At 44.1% G+C, this 15,970-nt stretch overlaps 1 protein-coding gene across 1 annotated transcript in view; it reads right to left on the bottom strand.

Moving 5' to 3' along the window:
* Positions 1-15,060, bottom strand: part of LOC129673026 (cystatin-9-like) — a 50,570-nt gene extending 35,510 nt beyond the window's left edge. The window contains exons 1-3 of the mRNA XM_055602695.1: positions 14,543-15,060; positions 12,579-12,692; positions 11,496-11,686 (exon numbers count right to left, since the gene is read on the bottom strand). Coding sequence (XP_055458670.1) covers positions 11,600-11,686; positions 12,579-12,692; positions 14,543-14,752 — 411 coding nt within the window. The 5' untranslated portion in view covers positions 14,753-15,060 and the 3' untranslated portion in view covers positions 11,496-11,599. The remainder of the gene's footprint in view (positions 1-11,495; positions 11,687-12,578; positions 12,693-14,542) is intronic.
* Between the last annotated feature and the right edge of the window lie 910 nt (positions 15,061-15,970).

Below are 15,970 nucleotides of genomic sequence, written 5' to 3'. Positions count from 1 at the left end.
TGAAAGTGAAATTCTTTGGGGAAAGTTAAGCTGCGATTCCACAAGCAGATGCACTTGCCGCATCAGCAAACACTGTCGTGGAGGGAACTAGAAGGTCGTGAAATCCAGGAGGGTCTTTGGGTTGTATTCAGTCATGCTTCTTGTTGGGGGTGTGAGTGTGAAACCTCAAGCACAGCACCAGCCTGCCACATAGAAACAGGTACAAGCTGAGAGGAAAGGGGGCAATTGTTTCATGAGGGCCCTGGAAAGAAGTGGGTGAGTGATTCAGATCTAGGATATCTTCTGCTCCTGGGGAAAAAAATAAACTCTTGGTTTATTATCACCTTGAGGTATTCAATGCACGTCAGTACTGAGTGTCTTCATGTGCCTCTTGGGTGGATAGAGCCCAGGACTTATGGTCCTGAAGTTTTGCTGCAGTGTGAGTGGTAAGAAGAACTCAATTTGGCCCCTTCAAGTGTTTTTTTTTTTCCCCCTGCGATGCTAAGTCCCAACCCCAAAGCATTATGTATGCTATACGGGCACTAGGCCAGACCGGTGGCTCTGTTACAGCGGTTTTAAACATCAGGTTTTCTTTTCAGTGTGTTCTTTCCTACTCAGTCTCCAGGTTCTAGATCATGAAAGGTCTGGTTTTCATCAGCTGATGAACACAGGAACAAACTTTTTTTTATCTGGTGAATTTACTCTAGCGGATGAATTAAAGCCTGGAGCTTTCAAGGCCCCAGAACTGGGCCCAGTCAAGGTACGTTTTGGATGCAACCCAATGCAATATTGGACATCTCTAAATAGATGCTCAATAAAGGTGAGCGAGCCCAACACGGCAACCAGTGGCACCTGCTGTGGGAGGGAGCTCACCCTCGGCTTCCAACTGCATCAGAGAGCAGTGAGTACAATGGGCCCTGTGGAGCACCACCTGGTCAGCAGATCATTATTATGTTGCTGGAGGCCTCCTTACATCCCACATCTGACAGAAAACTAAGACAGAGAGAACTTTCAGACAAAAAGAAAATTCATAGGCCTCATTTGGGCAAGGAAAAATACATGTATCAGGTAATGATAAATGAGGAAGCTGTGTTCCAGCACTGTCTTTATCAGGGTTATTATTTCTGTGGTGAAACAGCATGACCAAAAGAAACTTGGAGAGGAAATGGTTTATTTGGCTGACATATCCCAATTCACAATACATTAAGGGGAGCCAAGAACTTGAGACAAGAGCTGGTGCAGAGGCCAAGAAGGAGTGCTGCTCTGCTTACTGGCTTGCTCCTCATGGCTTGCTCAGTCTGCTTTCTTACAGAACCTAGGATAGCCAACCCAGGAATGGCACTACTCACAATGGGCTGGGTCCTCCCCTATCAATCACCAATTAAAAAAACAAATGCCCTACCTTATATTTCATTACGGGTGGCCCATAGTCTGACTTTATCTTCCTCTAATTCTTTACACATTTCATTTGTTTCCTCCATTATTCATAAACACAGATGTAAGGTCATCTTCCTGGATTTCACTTATGATAGGGTGTCCAGGGCAGTTTGCCCCTGGATTACTGGGTTCTGGAGATGCCATATTTCTTTGGCTTTTGTTGGTTGTGCTTTTATGCTGGCCTCTACCCATCTGGCTGTCTCAGGTGTTGGCTGTTAGTTTCTGGTACCTCCTGGAATCCGGGGGTGGGAGAATCCCCTTGGCAGGAAGATGGTTGTTCCTGATGGAGGCCTCCTCAGCTTTTTGGGTATGGTCACTGAATGGCCGGTGCATCTCAGGAATTGCCACAGCTCACCTCAGGTTTATGGACCTGTGTGATAACTGTGGTAGTTGGTAGTCAGGGCAGGGGGGTGGCTCTCCTGTCACCAAGAGAAGTCCTAGAGACAGCTGGCTTATCACTGGGTTATTTGCTCTGAATTTAGTGGGCTGTTGCTACTGCTCTTACACTGTGTTTGCTGGGAGCAGCCCTCCTGAAGAATCAGGGAGCCCTGAAGTTTAGGCAGTTTAGCTAGGGAGACAGGTTGCACCTTGGTGCAGTGTCCGGGGCTGAACCCGTGGATCCCAGCCTTCTGCAGGTCTGCAGTTGGAACTCTGTGCCCTAGTACCCAAGCAGTAATCAGTAGGAGGTGAGCGCAGCAGTCCTGCATTCAGTGGAGGCTAGAGTCTGGAGCCTGCAGACTCTAGCAGAGTCTCAGAAAGACCTGGAAGGGTCTGGAGCGCCACAAGGAGAACAATAGAACTGAAAAATCTGGGCCTAGGGGTCTTTTCTGAGACTGATACTCCAACCAAAACCATTCCTGGAGATAACCTGGACCCCCTGCACGGAGGTAGCCCAGCGTGGGAGCTCAGTCTACAAATGGGGAGCAGGGGCTGTCTCTGACATGAACTCAGTGGCTCGCTCTTTGTTCACCTTCCCCTGAGTGGGGAGCAGCCTTACCAGGTCACAGAGGAAGACAATGAAAGACAGTCCTGATGAGACCTGATAGGCTAGGGTCAGATGGAAGGGGAGAAGATCCTCCACTATCAGTGGACTGGGGAGGCGAGATGGGAAGAGATGAGGGAGAGAGGGAAGGCAGGGTTGGGAGGGAACAAGGGTGGAGCTACAGCTGGGATAGAAAGTGAATACATTGTACTAAATAAAATTATATTTTAAAATGCTCTATAGCCAGATCTTATGGACACATTTTCTCAATTGAGGTTTTCTTCTTTCAAATGATTCTAGCTTGTATCAGTATGACATAAAATTAGCCAGCACAAGCATCATGACCAGTAAGATTTTACAAACTGAAGGAGGAAACAAGCTGAAGAAATGCCATAGTTTTGGTTAAGTATTTGATTATTCATGCACTATGTGATAGGCAGTCCCAAATGTTTGCCTTCTGGAGACAGAATCTAATAGAAGGTTCTAGGCAATTGCAATATTTAAATCTGGCATGATATGATGTGGTAGGTATTTGCTTTGTGTGTTTGTTTATTAATCTCTGAAGAGCCTTATTATCAACGTAGCTGGAGTTTTCTCATTTTCCATTGAACATATTGAGGTAATTTCTGCCTTTTATTTTGTTAATAGAGTAGATCACAATGGTTTTTTCTTTTTATTGATTTTGTTATTTGAAAAGTGTATGCATGTGTTCTTTGTATTTGGATTACTTTCTCCTTCCTCTTATCCCTGTCAACAACCCTCTTTTCTATTACTCATATTTTTCCCCCAGATTCATGACTTCTGGATTTGTTTTGTGACCCATGTAGTTTAACCAGGGGCATTTGTATGACGATTAGGTTGTAGCTATCTATTGGGATCTGATGGGGTCATCAGTGGGTACAAAAATGAAGGTAATGATTCTTCATCCCCCCAAATCTATCTGTGCTAAACAGTTCCAGGGTGAAGAGTAGGGCCCTTAAGTCCTTCTGTTCATGTGTGACCGTTGATGGACCCAGGGCAGGCATCTGCAGCTGCTGTGTTTGTCATTGCAATGATCGTGTCTTCCACAGAAGATGTTATGTCATCGCTCTTCTTATTTTCTGACTCTTAATTTTTTTCTGTCCTCTCTTCCACAATGTTCTCTGAACCTTAAGGAATTCTTTTAAATTAATATTTATGTGTATTTGTGTGTGGTTTATGTATGTGCATCTCCCTAAAAAGGTCAGAGAGGCTGCCTGTAAGCTGCCTGTTGTGGGTGCTAGGAATCGAGCCCAGGTCTTCTGCAAGAACAAATTCTATTCTAAACTCTCAAACCAGAGAATGTTTTTCCTTAACAGCAGATCATATTTGGTCTGTTCCCTTTATTTATATTTTTCTGGATTTTTCTTGCTAATAATTTTTCTGATGATTTTTTCATCTATTTTTTTGAATATTTTGTCATTTATTTCTTTAGAATATGCCCATTGTTATATTTACTGTCAAAACTATATTTGCTGTATTCTATAGTTTCACCCTTCCTAGTTTCTGTTTTTTGTTTGTTTCTTTGTTTGTTTTTGTTTTATGAGACAGGGTTTCTCTGTGTAGGTTTGGCTGTCCTGGACTCACTTGATAGAGCAGGCTGGCCTCCAACTCAAATATCTGCCTGACTTTGCCTCCCAGAATGCTGGGATTAGAGCTGAGCACTACTATGCCCAGCTGTATTTTCCTTTGATTTCAAGATCATGTGAAATTGATATTATTTTCTCCTTTAGTATTTGGTGAACATAGACAATTTATTTTTGAGTTCTTCAGAGAAATTTATTTTTATTATTCATTTATTCAAATGGCTTTTGGTCTATCCATAAGTACTGTATTTTCCAGTCATTTAAGCTGTACTTTTTCAAATGTTTGCTAATCCATCCATAGTTTAAAATACATTATAATAAGTCATTACACCTTTTCTCATCATTTATAACTGTGACAGTTTACACATATCAAAAGTGCAAATAAGATTCCCTGCACTCTGCTCAAAGGTTGGCTATGAGTCTCAGCATCTGCCTCGATACCCTTTTGGGTAGAGCCTTTCAGAGGACCTCTGTGGTAAGCTCCTGTCCTGTTCCCTGTTTTCTCCCTTCTCCTATGTCCATCCTCTTTGCCTTTCTGAATGGAGACTGAATATCTTAGCCAGAATCCTCCTTCTTGATTAGCTTCCTTAGGTGTATAGATTTTAGTATGTTTATCCTATTTTATATGTCTAATATCCACTTGTGAGTGAGTATACACCCTGTGTGTCTTTCTGCTTCTGGGATACCTCACTCGGGATGATCTTTTCCAGTTCCCACCATTTACCTGCAAATTTCATGATTTCCTTGTTTTCTACTGCTAAGTAATATTCCATTGTGTAGATGTACCACAATTTTTGTATCTATTCCTCAACTGAGGGGTATCTGGGTTGTTTCTAGCTTCTGGCTATTACAAATAAAGCTGCTACAAACATGGTTGAGCAGATGTCCTTGTTGTATACTTGAGCATCTTTTGGATATATGCCTAGGAGTGGTATAGCTGGATCTTGAGGAAGCACTATTCCTAACTTTCTAAGAAAGCACCAGATTGATTTCCAAAGTGGTTGTACCAATTTACATTCCCATCAGCAGCGAAGGAGGGTTCCCCTTTCTCCATATCCTCTCCAGCATGTGTTGTCACTTGAGTTATTCATCTTATCCATTCTGATGGGTGTAAGGTGAAATCTCAGGGTTGTTTTGATTTGCATTTCCCTGATGACTAAGGACGTTGAACATTTCTCTGCAGTTCGATATTCCTCTATTGAGAATTCTCTGTTTAGCTCTGTACCCCATTTTTTAATTGCATTACTTGATTTGTTGCTGTTTAACTTCTTGAGTTCTTTATATATACTGGATATTAGCTCTCTGTCAGATATAGGGTTGGTGAAGATACTTTCCCAATCTGTAGGCTGTCTGTCGTTTTGTTCTGAGGACTGTGTCCTTTGCTTTACAGAAGCTTTTCAGTTTCATGAGGTCCCTTTGGCAGAGTGCAGAAAATCTTATGAAAGAAGGGGGAGAGAGTAAGACCTGGAGAGGACAGGAGCTCCACAAGGAGAGCAACAGATCCAAAAAGTCTGGGCACAGGGGTATTTTCTGAGACTGATACTCCAGCCAAGAACCACTCATGGAGATGGCCTGTAACCCCTGCACAGAGGTAGCCCATGACAGTTCAGTGTCCAAGTGGGTTCCATAGTAATGGGGACAGGGACTGTCTCTGACAGGAAGTGATTGGCCTGCTTTTTGATCCATGCCCCCCAGAGAGGGGGAGCAGCCTTACCAGGCCACAGATGAGACCTGATAGACTAAGATCAGAGGGAAGGGGAGGAAGACCTCCCCTATTAGTGGACTGGGGGAGGGGTATGGCTTGGGAAGAAGGAGGTAAGGTGGGAGTGGGAGGGGAGAGGGGAGGGAGCTACAGGGGGATACAGAGAGAATAAACTGTAATTAATAAAAATTAAAATAATTAAAAATATGAATAAAATAAAATAATAGCTTGGGTTAAAAAAGGTGCAAATGAAATATAAACACATGCACACACACACACCGTTCAGTCATCTTTTTAAGAATCTTGCCTTTTCTTTTAGAATTCAGACACAACTTGAGTGAACTTTTGTTTGTGGATCAAAGGAGAAGCCCAGTTTTGCATGAAGCTAAGCGTGGGCAGTCAGTTTGGCTGTCATCGGCACGGTTATCATAAACCCATGGCTATCACGGGTTTCACGCACACGTCAGCCTGCATCCGTGGGACCACACTGACTACAAATCTTGCTTCTTTTCAAGTGATTCTCCCTTTGCTTGGACAAGTGAGTTTTATAAAAATCTATTAATCAGTTTTCATACTCTTACACACAAAATCGTTTTCTTTTTAAAAATAAATTTTGTTGGATACAGAGACCAGTTTTGGAGAAATGGACATTTTTAGAATCTAGAATCTTCAAGTCCCTTGGCATGCATTATTTCTTCATTTAATTGCCCTCTCCTCGGTAACATTTTATTACTTCCTACTTAAAGGACAACATACCTATTTTATTGTTTTTTTAGTTTTATGGGGGAGGGTTTAATTTTTTTTTTTTTTTTTTTTGAGACAGAGTTTCTCTGCAGAGCCCTGTTGCCCTGGAACTCACTCTGTAGAGCAGGCTGGCTTCAAACTCAGTGTTCTACCTGCCTCTGCCTCCTCAGTGCTGCGATTAAAGGCGTTTGCTACCGCACCCAGCCTGTAAGTGCATGTTTTAATTTGCGATTATGTTGTTTTTTATTGGTTATAATTATTACTTAAAATACAAATATTTTAAAACCATAAATTTTTCTTTTTATATTTAAAATCATTTTATTAAGTTACTTATTTGGCAATTTCATACATATTTATAAGACATTTTGATTATTTTCACTCCACTCTCTCTCTTTCTTATCTTCTTTCCACTCCTACCATCTCCTCTCATTCCTACCCATCCCTTTCATGGCTCTTGGTTTTGTTGTAGGACCATTTAGTTAAACTGGGACCATCTGTGTGACCACTGGATTGGAACTATGCACTGGAGCCAGGTAGGGTTACTTGCTTAGGGCTGAACACTCAGCTCACACTTTTTCTCAGTGCCATGTGAAGCCATAAAACTCTGTCTTCATTGCAGTTCACTGAAAAAGAGAGACTTCTCTGATTAGGGATGAGAGTGTAGTTGCCGATGGACATTATTCTATATGTTTAGAAGATGGATTTCTTTCTTTCTTTCTTTTTGGACACAGGAACACATATAGCTTAGGCTGGTTTTGAACTCACTGTGTAACTGAGAATGGCCTTGAACTTCTGATTATCCTGTATCAATCTCGAAATTGCTGGGATAGCCATTATAACTGGCTTATATCGTACTGGGGATTGAACCCAGGGTTTCATGCAGGCTGGGCCATCACTCTACCAAACAAGCTACATCCTCAGCCCCTAGGGGTTTTGCTTTATTGGATGTGGCATAAAAGAAATCCTTAGTTACATAATGAGTTGGCTGGCTAGAGATTTGTGATTGTGAGAAAATAAATGGACCTGAGTAAAGTTTCAGTTTGCTTGTGAAAGAATTCCGTGGCAGCTCAGTGTCCAAGTGGGTTCCCTAGTAATGGGAACAGGGATTGTTTCTGACATGAATTCAGTGGCCTGGTCTTTGATCACTCTGAGTTGGGGTGCAGCCTTACCAGGCCACAAAAGAAGACAATGTAGCCACTCTTGATGAGAAGTGATAGACTAGGATCAAAGGGAAGGGAAGGAGGACATCTCCTATCAGTGGACTTGGGGAGGGGCATGAGAGGACATGAGGGAGGGAGGGTGAGATTGGGAGGGAACTAGGGAAGGAGCTACAGCTCAGATACAAAGTGAATAAACTGTAATTTTAAAAAAACAATAAACAAATTAAAAAATTCTGGGTTTGGCATTCCGGTCAACCTTCTTTAAAGACTTTTTTAAAAAGTTTGAGACTCTCATGCAGACATCTAATGTGTACTTGATTAAGTACACCCCTGTGCCTCCCCTTCTAATTCCTCTTTCACCTTCACCCCTATTTTAATCTCCCAATTTCATGTGCTCTTTTAAAAAATCCACATAGTCCACTTAGTGCTGCAAGTATGTGCATGGATGTAAGACCACCTACGTGAGCATGGACAGCCTCACAGGGCTGCTTCCCTGAAGAAAACTGACTCTACTTCCCCAAGCAGCCATCAGTTACCAGTGGCTTTTTAGCTATGAGTGGGGCTTCATGAACTTGGCCTTCACTCATGCTAGGATCTTGGCTACTTGATCTTGTGCATGCAGTCACAGCTGCAGTAAGTTCATAGGTATAATGGTCCTGCCACATCCAAAAAACATGATTTTGCTGCAGTCTTCTACCACACTGGCTTAAAAAAAAATCTCTCTACCCCCTTTTCTGTGGTGGTCTCTGAGCCTTGGGAGGAGGGAGTGTTGATAACAATTTTCCATCTAGGGTCATGATAAAGGAGATAATAATCTAATATATACACAAGCAGATGTAAGAAGACATATCCAACAAACCATAATTTATGATAGCAAAAACTAGAAAACCCCAAATTGTCAGTGTTGGGTCATTGACTATGTATACAATGGGCCTTGAGAACTGCAGCTCTAGGGCTCTCTCAAATGTAAGTGCCATCAAGAAAACAGGGTGTTTGATTTCAAACCAGCATCTCTCCTGTCTAGAGACACCACTCTGCTGGATAAGAACCCCCCACCCACCCATTGTCTTTATTATTAGGTAAGTTGTTCTTATTCTTATCCATCTAGAACCTTCGGAAGCTCTGCCTGGCGCCTTTCCAGATGAGTGACTCCTACTTATGGTGTGGTCTGCATCTACCCCAAGGTGATCCCTGAATCTGAGCTACTCAACATGGCTCATGGAGTGGAGAGATCACTGTTTCTAGTTGCTGATGAGAAATGAAAAATTTCTGGCTCTTGTTATGCTGCTAGGTCAGTAGCCTGGGAGTGGGGAAGGATAAACATTGGATTATAATAAGCATCTAGGGGAATCTAGTCTTTCTAAAATTCATTAGTAGGTGTCTTAGTCACTGTTCTCTTGCTGTGAAGAGATACCACAATCACAGCAATTCTCACACAAGAAAGCATTTAATTGGGGCTCCCTGCAGTTTCAGAGGCTTAGCCTGTTATTATCATAGTGGGAAACATAGCAAGAGGCAAGGAAAGAATGGTGCTGGAGAAGTAGTTGAGAACTACATCCTATCCACAAGCAGAGGCAGAGGCAGAGGCAGAGGCAGAGGCAGAGGCAGAGGCAGAGGCAGAGGCAGAGGCAGGAGGCAGGAGGAGTCAGGAGGAGGCAGGAGGAGGCAGAGGAGGCAGAGGAGGCAGAGAAAGCAGAGGCATAGGAGGCAAAGAGGCAGAGGCAGAGGAGGCAGAGAGGCAGAGGGAGAGGCAGAGGCAGAAGGGAGAGAGAGAGAGACTTTTAGAGATACACTTCCTCCAAGAAGGCACACCTACTTCAACAAGGCCACCACCCCCTAATTGTTCTAAGTCTATAAAAGAGTTTCACTCCCTGGTGACTAAGCATTCAAATGTATGAACTTATGGAAGCTGTTCTTATTCAAACCACAACAGTAGGTGTAGATAAATAGTGAAGACATAGTCATAAAAAAGAATCTTAATTATTATCTGAAAAGAGTATGTTATTTAATGTAGACGGTGTGAAGGTCTCTTTCTAGAGTCCAGAGTACAGCTCATAGAGACTTATCCTGCTAGAAAACTTTGTGAATTAATAGGAGACTTTCTTTGGAATTGGGCGGCCTGAAGTTGGCAGGCCAATAGTTGCCTTCTTCACTATGATGGTGTGCGGGCCCCAGACTTTAACTCTACACCTGCATTGTATAAATGGCCTGCTGACAGTATTCTTTTGATGCTAAGCCCTGACACAGATGGGAGTGGTGCAGATGTTTCAGAAGGGATCAGTGCTTACAAACATGAGGCACAAGTGTACAATAAGAATCTCTCAGTGTCAGAGATGGGTATCTCTGGCTGAAGGCCACACCAGTTACTACGTTTCAATAGTCTTATTGAAACACTGCTGCTCTCATCTGTTTCCACATGATCTATGATTCCCAAGAAACAAAGGCAACATGGAGATAGTTGGCATTGAGATCAGATAACCCAAAAAGTCACAGGTTATTTTCTGGCTTCTTTGGAGTGTTTGCTAGACCCTGGTCCAGGCACCTCAAATAGTACTTAGTAGTCTTTTTTTCATCAGTGTTTCTCAAATATGAACTACAATGTGGCCCCTAAAGATAATTAGTTGTGGCTAATCTTCTAAGAGGAGAAGTTCCTAGAGTGCTCTATTTCTAAATGGTGTCAAGGAGATGTTGCTGCTGTTCTTTGTGTGGGGATCACTCCCTGGGCATTGAGGCTGTGGGGTACGTGGACTGTATCACCGGGAAAATTGGCATGGAACTAGAGTGAGGGTGGATGTGTCCAAACCCTGAAAATCTCAATCTTGAGACCAGCAGGAGTAAGGATTGCTCCCTCTCTGTTCTGTGCCTGCATGCACATAGTCTTGACTCCTATAAGTCAAGTAGCCTAGCACCTGGAATTCCTCTCCATGCAAATAAAGGGTCCCCATTAGCCCAGCCCCAGCCAATGATATGTGCCCACCCAGAGAATCCCTTTCTACTTTCCAAGGTTCATATAGCTTTTGTTCACCATGAATAGAACATAAGCTATTTCACCAAATATCATCTAGGAGAGCTCTGAGCTAGAAAGGCTACAAAACACTTGAAGAGCTGCTCAGAGAAGACTTTTTCCCTCTGGGCACTGCCTGACTGGCTAGGCTTTGTTTCTTCGGGCCTAGAGCCTGCAAGCTCGAAGGGAAGAAGCAAAGGGAAGAAGCAGACTCTGCTGCTATTGCCCAAAAAACCTGTAACACTTAAATCCTCAGAAGTTTTCTCCCTCCAGCACTCCCATCCAGACTGGGATCCTGCAGACCCACCTGCTCTGCTTCATCATTCCCATCCTGGTGTGCTGCAGTGCCCAGATACTCCGAGGGAAAAAGTGAGCTCTGGACCAAAATGAAACTACAGTCCTCCTGTCATGTAGCAACTTCACAGATTTGCAGAAAGATATATGAAGAATCTCCTCAAAATCAAAGACCATCTGTGCTGAGAGGAGCTTGGGGCTTGCCTTCTTCTGCAGAGTACATATGATGCCCTGGTGGAGGCCAGGGGATGGGACTGGGGAAGGAGGTAGTGGTGGTAACAATCATTTTATCTATGGCCATATGGGTCATGTCATGAGACCACAGGTTGGATGGACCCTAATTGTGCTATCTGGGACACCTCACGAGGTCTAGAAGAATGGCCACCAGGCTATCTTGTGGAGATAACCCCATTAGGTTGCTCAGCTTCCACCCTCAGGCCCATATCTCACATAATTTATTACATGCTGATGTTCAATGATATAATTGATAGAATGAATCTGTACAAAGAGAATATTCTAAAATGTCAGGACAAAAACAAAACAAAACCAACAAAACAAGACAACAACAAAAAACAACCCAGACACTTACAGATCTTAATCCTGTACTTGATGATTTCTATAATGGCAGGTATTTTCAGAAAAAGGAGCAGGCCCAGACTACAGCTGTGGGTAGATCCTTGTGATGGATTACAGTCAGAGAAGCCCATAAGTGCAAGCAATTTTCATCATGTTGAACTGTTTTGAGCGTGGGGTGCTGATGATAAAGGAGCAGATGCTGAACTAAGAAAACAAGCAAATTGGGACAGGGGTGGAGGCGGCTCAGGAAACTTGTGGTTTATGGTCAGGCCACTGTCTACTCAACCTTATCCCTTTCTTGGCCAGCAATTGGAAGAAGAGGGGTTTGGCCTACAACTGTAACCACCAACTTAAACTCTGTTTGAGTGGTGAGCTCTCTGCATCTGGGCTTCCTTTTGATCCAGAGACATTTGTGTTATTGTTCTTGCACGACATGTGCCCCCCCTCCGAACTTCTGGACTGTCCTAGGATGCAAGCTCCTAGGAACAGCAGGGGCTGCTCTGTCCCAGAAGGTATTGACTACTATCAGATTTAAGGCATTAGTTACTAAGTTAAGCTATTAATTATTCTTGATGGGTGTCTACTAGCCCTGGGTGAGGTTGTCTCTAGAATTGGGCTTCCCCTTTTCTTGTCCCTTAGAATATCTGCTAAAGCTTCCACAGGGCATAGGCCCTGGTGGGAAGACAGTGGGGCCCCATCTCTCACTCCCTCTTCAAGCTGTGTGTCAGTGTAGGGTCCCTAAAGCATCAGAATTCAGTAAGCTCCTTCCCCTGAAGCCAGCAGGAGAGGAGGATGAAGATCAGACAATGAGCATTTGCTACTCTGTCCAAAGAAGACATGAGCATTCTGAAGATGTGGTGCCCAAAGGACAGGCAGCTATTATTGGGAGTGAGCAGAACTGGGGACACAGGCTGGCCAGGACTATGTGGCTTGCACCCTTTTAGGACTTTCCCCACTGAGGCTTAAAAAGGGATTTGGGAAGTTTGCCACTGGCCCCTCCTTGGATCCCGAAACATGGCTCTGTCACTTGTTCTTTCACCCCATCTGTCCCGAAGAACTCAACTGTGAAAGGGTGGGTGCTCAAGTTCTGTCTTACTTTTTCCATTCCAGGGCTGTCCTGAAAGGGGCAGGTGTCTAGGTTGTCCTCAAATTTTGTACAGATGGTTCTTATCAGCTTCAACTTCATGAAGAAAGTTTCTGGTAGTTTTTCCTACAGACAGAAGAAGAGACTGATGTGAGCAGACCCTGACTGCTGCCCATTCACAGACTGCTCTCATGTCTGCGCTCAGTGTGGGTAGAGGCCTGGTTGCAGCTGCTCTGAGGCCTGGCATCCCCTTCTTGGAGGCGAAAGTCAAGGGGATTGTCTCTGCCTTGGAGAGTTAAGAGTCAGAGGAGGCAGTTTGGTAGAGGCTAGGAGAAATCAGAGCCTGAGTTACATATGATTAGTATGTCATCTACTTCTGATCCTCAGATTCTGCTCTACCAAATGAGACCAGGGCTTCACTATCAGCAGGCGTCTGAACCAGTCTACACTCCCAGAGCATCTCTGGGAGGGTAATGGCTCTGCTGATAAGTTAGCCCAAAGAGATGAAACCAGTATGCTGTCGCCACTGTCACCTGACCTACATTAAACAAAACAAAACACTGTTACAATCACTATGCACCAGCACACAGGATTGGAACGATAGATTTAGAATGAGTTTTTATCGTGTGTTCTCTAAAACTCTTCCTCCTGCTTCTTTCCACTGCATCTCCTTCATTATTTCCCTTGTCTCTCACCCTTTCCATCATTTCTTTCCCCAAGACCAACCGCCTCTAGCAAAACCATAGTCACAGCCTGCAGGTAAGTTTCCAGCCTAAGAGGGCTCAGACAACAGGACCAGCTAGGCACTCTACAGAGATTCCCAGAGGTCTCAGCTCTGTCCAAGCCCCTTTGCCTTTACTCTGTTGGGGAAGGAGAAACCTCCCCTCCTGCGCCTGACCATAAGTGTATCATTAGGAGATGAGCATTGCTATCCTGAGCACATTCATGGAGATCCCATCGCCATTTTAGGTTGAGGAAGATGGTTTTATGTGGTCAGTGGGCTGAATGAGTCTGCCAATTCCCAAGGAAGGAACTGAAAGGAGGAGCTGAGCTGGCAGCTGGCTATCAGGACAGTTAGCTTGTCCTGACAGTTGGTGAGTCCTCAACACCTACCCTTTGTTTCTCTTCCTTTCACTTTCTCAGTTTTACTAATTATTTGTGTGCACGTGTGTGTGCATGGAGCCTAGAGTGACACCAGGAGTATTCCTCAGCACCTTACTTGAGGAGATCTCACTGAACCCAAAGCTGGGCTAGACTAGGCTGGTCAGCAACATGCCCTCTCTAGATTGTCCTGTGTCTGCTTTCCCTGCACTAGGATTACAGGCGTACATCCCTGAGTCAGGCTCTTTACATGGGATGTTGGGGTACGAAGCCAGTCCTCATGTTTGTGTGGAGAGCACTTTACTGACAGAACCATCTTCCCAGCCTCCAGATACTTTAATTTTTGAATGTTTGTAAGTTACTTATGCTCTTCTAAATATCACTGACCATGTTTCTGTAAGAAACTCTAACTAACTTCATTTGAATAACAACAACAACAGAAAAGACAAGGTACATATGGCTTGGGAGGAGAAAAGAAATAAAAAAGGATGGGAGGGGGACAAAAGAGAGAGTAATGGGAGGTGAAGAAGGTGAAAACACACTACGTACATTCATGAAATGTCATAATGAAGCCCATTTTTCTGCATAATAAATACATAGTAGCTTCCAAAATGCTGGAACTACAGATGTATACTGCCATACCTGATCTGAAGTTTATTCTCTAGTAAGTTAATCACTATTATAAAGCACGATAATATCAGATTGTAATCTCTATGTGAGTAGACGTAATATGTGTAAGTTAAAAAGCATTCTCACCACTGAAACCAGCAGACTCGTTATATGTAACTCAACCACGACTACAAATGTCTAACCAAGACTAACTGTTCTTCCTGCTTCATCAGGAAACAGCAAGTGTAGTGGACACAGTCACTCACCTGTACCTTTGAGAAACTCATGATGTGTATCGGCCTGTAGGTATAATCGTCCTTGCTCTGCTTGTTGAAGGCACTCACAGCAAACTTCACTATGTCAGGGTCACTGACTGGCTTATCTATGTAGAATTTGTCGGTTTCAGAACACCATGCGCGAGTTCCCTTGGCAAAGAAACCCGAAAAAAAGAGCAATATGGTCCAGGGCAAAACCATCTTTCCAGCTGGGCACAGTATACTGCAGGTTCTGTCTCCTGCCTTCTGCCCTTACAGCCCTGTCCACTTAGGTCTACCTCAAGTTCATTTCCTGGGTCCCAGACTCCTCCTTCTGCGCCTTCTCTTGGCCATCACTCTGAGTTCCTTCTACACTGGTACCACCTCCCCCCTGCTAAAGCTGTTCATTCACCCCTTGTCCTGAATGGAGCAAAATGTCCCAGGCAGGGTGGTTTGGAGAGAACAAGCAAGGGGAGAGGCAGAGTGTCCCCTGCCTCGAGATCAGCCAAACTTGTTTCCTATGCCTCACTGGAAAGGAGCGCCTTCAAAAGGCTGCCTCAGTCAAGTGCTGGCAGTTAGTGAAAGGTGATTTATGAACAGGCCAGTAGGGGGAGATAATGACTCAGGAAATGGCAGACGAGATGCTTGAATTAATGGCTATTTATCCTAGAGCTGCAGCCTGGCATGGGCAGACAGTTGTGCAACTTCCAAGGCGATCAGAATCTCTTCAAAGGAATGCTAGAACTCCGTCTTGGCTTGATGCTCCTAAAGAATGTTCCTCTGCGACCCAGCATTGCTCCATCACCTTGCAGCCTGAACGGGCATTCTGCTGTAGGCCTGGGGGAGATGAAGCCAACACTGAGGTGTCCAGTGTTGAGGAATCTAAAAAGGACAGAGAGAAGAGGAGTTGCCTCTTGCTGGTTAAGGGCAGACTCATTCTGCGGCCACTAGTGCCCTCTTGTAGCCATGACCACCACAGCTCAGGGAATATAGTTTCTGGGTGGAGCTCCGCATTCTAGAAAGATGGTCACAGCTTCCAACCCAGCAGCAAATTGGGTTGACACATCTGAACATGACACTCTCTTTTGGACAAGACCGAGACCTTGTCTCCATAGTGAAATGTGCCGTTAGCCTGTATCTCTATCCACATGTAGTGTTTGGGGACTAGGCTGGTCAGTGCTGACTCTGTCCAGCATGTTGACATTCTTGTTGCATCTGCAGAGGCCTAGATGGCCTCCCTTCTTTGGCTGGGCATCTAGTATCTCACGACATAAGCCAAGTAAAGTACGAATGTCACCTCTCTTCAAAAGCTCTTATGATTCACCTTGTAAGAACTCTGGCTCAGTAAGCTATATCCAGGCAGGTGTTTACTTTCCCTCTGGGGTAGGCAGCATTTTTGAGTTGCCCATCTCTGTTTTTCTGGCACTGAACATTCCATAT

The sequence above is a fragment of the Psammomys obesus genome, unplaced genomic scaffold (genome assembly GCF_907164565.1).
Source record: "Psammomys obesus unplaced genomic scaffold, mPsaObe1.curated_primary_1811, whole genome shotgun sequence".
Lineage (NCBI taxonomy): Eukaryota > Metazoa > Chordata > Mammalia > Rodentia > Muridae > Psammomys > Psammomys obesus.
The sequence above is the reverse complement of the archived record's forward strand: the minus strand, read 5'-3'. Positions and strand labels throughout refer to the sequence as shown.